Raw genomic sequence first — 3,729 nt, forward strand, 5'->3', positions numbered from 1 at the left:
AATATTTCAAAGCTTAAAATACAAATCATCCACGTCTGAGTCCAAGATTCCTAACATAAGTAAGGAAAATGTTTTGAGCAATAGGCTTAGTCAATGGATCAACTACCATGTTGCCCTTGGAGATATGCTTCAAGACAACTTTCCCTTACGTAACCATTTCTCGAATGTAGTGATATTTGTTTTCTATGTGTTTGGCTTCCCATGGAAAATGCCAAAGCTGTCGTACTATCATAGTATATAATCACTGCATCTCTTGAATAAGCGATAACACCAAGGCACTGTAGGAACTTCCTCAGCTAAATGGCTTCCTGAACGGCCACTGAGCACGTGATGTACTCAGACTCCATCGTGGATAGGGCAATGTAGGTATGCTTCTTGCTACTCCAAGATACATCGCCACCTCCTGGGACAAATGTATATCTTGAAGTAGATTTACGCTCATCTCTGTCACTAGCCCAGTCAGCATCACTGTAGTCTCTTAATCTCAAATCCGAACCACTATAGGTGAGGATGAGATCAGTGGTCCCACGAAGGTATCGAAAGGTTTTTTTCACTGCCTGCCAATGGCATGGTCCTGGATTACTCTGGTAACGATTAACCATGCCAACTGTAAAGCAAAATATCTACACGTGTGCACATCATCGCGTACGTCAGCCTACCTATCGCTGTAGCATAGGGCACTTTGGACATTTGATTCTTCTCCTCATCAGTCTTAGGGCACTGGTCAAGGCTTAAAACTTAGGCATTGTCCATGTGAGTGTCAATGGGTTTAGACTAATCCATGTGGAATCGTTCAAGGATCTTCTTTATATAAGTCTCTTGAGATAAACTAAGAATATTCCTAGAGCGGTTCTTAATGATCTTGATGCCTAACACAAATGTGGCTTCACCCATGTCCTTCATCTGAAAAGTATAGGACAACCACTCTTTATTGGCGATAATCATCTCCATGTCATTCTCAGCTAATAGAATATTGTCAATATATACGGATAAAATAAGAAAACTTCCTTTGGACTATTTCACATACACACAATAGTCCTCTTCAATCATTTCAAAATCAATAGAGGTAATGGAATAATGAAAATCTAAAGCACCACTGCCTAGATGATTGTTTAAGGCCGTATATAAAACGTTTGAGACGGTAGGCTTTGCGCTATTGTCCTTTGACCTCAAAACCCACTGGTTAATTCATAAAGCTCTCTTCGTGTAGTTCTCCATTGAGAGATGTAGTTTTAACATCCATCTGAAAGAGTTTCAAATTCAATTTTGTGACAATGGCTAGAATGAGGCGAATCAAGGAAATTCTCATAATTGGAGAGAAAGTCTCATCATAGTCTACACCGTCCCTTTGGGTATAGCCCTTCACTATAAGGCTTTCCTTATACTTGTCAATTAAACCATCCGCCTTGTGTTTGACCTTTAAAACCCATTTGTTTCCAATGGTCTTATGCCCATGAGGTAGGACAACTAACTCCCATACCTGGTTCTTACTCATAATACTCAGTTCATCCTCCATAGCAGCTTGCCACTTGTCCTTAGCAAGTGAAGAGAGCGCATCTCACAAAGAAGTGGGCTCATCCTCATCGTTTGGAACGCAAATGAGAGCTTCCCCTTTAATCTCAAAACAACGATGGGGAATATGCCCAGAGTGCTCCTACGCGTGAGAGAATCCTGATGATCCTCTAGTGGTACACTCTCACTGATTGGTACACTCCCATTAGGCTGATGATCAGTCTCATTTTCTCTGGCAATTGTAGGATGAGTTAATTCCCCACCCTCGCCAAGAGTAAGTGAGACGCTCTTCTCATCCTCTATCTCAAAGAGATCGATATCCCTACTGGTGTCACTATTGCTAGGAAAATCTGTCTCAATAAAGTCGACGTCACGTGATTCTATCTCGATCATTCCTCTGTTAAGGTGTTCATCGTACATAACGTAACTCTTTGAGCTGTTGGAATATCTTATAAAGATGTGTTTCCTAGCTCCAGGGCCAAGCTTCGCAAACTTATAGGAGGTGCTATAAACATAACCTGCTAATCCCTATAGTCGCATATACTCTAAACTTCGCTTTGCGCCCTTTCATAACTCATAGGGAATCGAAGGAACTAATTGTGAAGGCACTCGATTAAGGATGTAGGCAACAATCAAAAAAGCGTCCCCCAAGAAAGATATTGGGAGGTTGGATTGTACCATCATGGACCTAACCATATCCAAGAGTGTCATGTTCCTTCTCTCCGCTACAATGGTTAACTGCCTGCGAATCCCCGTCTCCTCACACAGTTCTTTAAACTGGTTAGATAGATACTTGTGTCTCCAGTCAGTGCGCAGAATTTTCAACTCTTACTTGATTGATTCTCAACCTCTGCCATCATCTAATTACCTCCAATCTAATTCTTCCCTATAGACAAAATAAAGTCAACCTCAGTACCCTTCCTTTCATGATCCTACTTGATTTAATACATTCTTATCCCTTCAAAATGTACTACCCTATTGTGTAAAAATTCCTAGAACTCTATTCTTGTAGTACAAAAATACTCCTAAGAGAATGTTTTAAACTTGAACTCAACTATGGAGCTATGAAATATCAAGTTCAGATTCTGATGGAAAATTGTTTCTTACTTGAATCAGTTAACTTCTCATACATAGCAAATCATCATTGATTTATAGAACTATACTTTTTGTAGCAATTCTATTGTCCTCTTCTTTAACAAATATTTAGAACTTATATAATATATACAAGCCCAAATTTACAGAAATACAATCATGGGATCAAAAATTTAAATCTCTATTTTAGCTAGTTGAAACATATATAAGTTCCATAAAATATCAAATTTTGAAATGTAGAATTGATCTACTATTTCAATAGAAAAATCCTTATTCTGATTTCAGATTTCCAAACCATTCCCATGAAAATATAAAGGTCAATTCATATATAACGTTGAATAGACTAACCTGACCTTTCTTACTTCAATCTTGAGTGAGCTTGCTAAAGTTCTTTTCAAATCTTCATGGAACAAAGTTGCCGCAACAATAGCAGCAAAGTGTTCCTCTTTCTCTCTCTAATCTGGGCAGCAATTAGGTGCACTCAATTGTAAAATAAAAGAAGGAATGAAATGATACTTCACAAGTCCAACAGCAGCAACAACTCCACCTTCTCCTTATTTACTGTCAGGTAGTGCAGCCCTCTTCTTCTTACCCAGAAACAATAGAACTCTTTTCTCCACACACGATACTCATCCTTGGGTTGGTTTTCAATCCTTGATGGGTTTCTAAAATCAACCTCCCCACCCTCTCAATCTCATCCATGATTCCCCTAGTTTCCTTAATTCTCTTTTTTTTTTTTTTATAATTATTTTCTTTCTAAAATCTCTCCTCACTCTACGATTTTGGGATAACTACCTCACTCTTTTCCTCCTTCTAAATCCCTAATTTCTTGCTTTCTTTTTTCATTCTCTTTCTATTTATTTAATTATCCACCATCCTCTCTCGAACGTGGGGAATCTCTACTCCACAACTCCCTCCTTTTTCTCCCCCTTCCAAATCTCCTTTTTCTCTTTTATTGTTGGATACAACCACTCTCTCTCCTCAACGTGAGCAATATCCACTTACCTTGATCCACTGCAATGAACGTAAAGTCTCCTACTTCTAATTTGAAATCTTTCCCTCACAATTCCAAGTAGGGCCCATATAATGGCCGAAATCAAAAATACAACTTAAATTCCTTTTTTT

General features: G+C 38.6%; 1 protein-coding gene across 1 annotated transcript; it reads right to left on the reverse strand.

Moving 5' to 3' along the window:
• Nucleotides 1–296: 296 nt before the first annotated feature.
• LOC122066596 (secreted RxLR effector protein 161-like) lies at nucleotides 297–602 on the reverse strand. The gene has a single exon (XM_042630427.1). The coding sequence runs from the start codon at nucleotides 600–602 to the stop codon at nucleotides 297–299; it is 306 nt and encodes a 101-aa protein (XP_042486361.1).
• Between the last annotated feature and the right edge of the window lie 3,127 nt (nucleotides 603–3,729).

Source organism: Macadamia integrifolia, unplaced genomic scaffold, assembly GCF_013358625.1.
Source record: "Macadamia integrifolia cultivar HAES 741 unplaced genomic scaffold, SCU_Mint_v3 scaffold2484, whole genome shotgun sequence".
Lineage (NCBI taxonomy): Eukaryota > Viridiplantae > Streptophyta > Magnoliopsida > Proteales > Proteaceae > Macadamia > Macadamia integrifolia.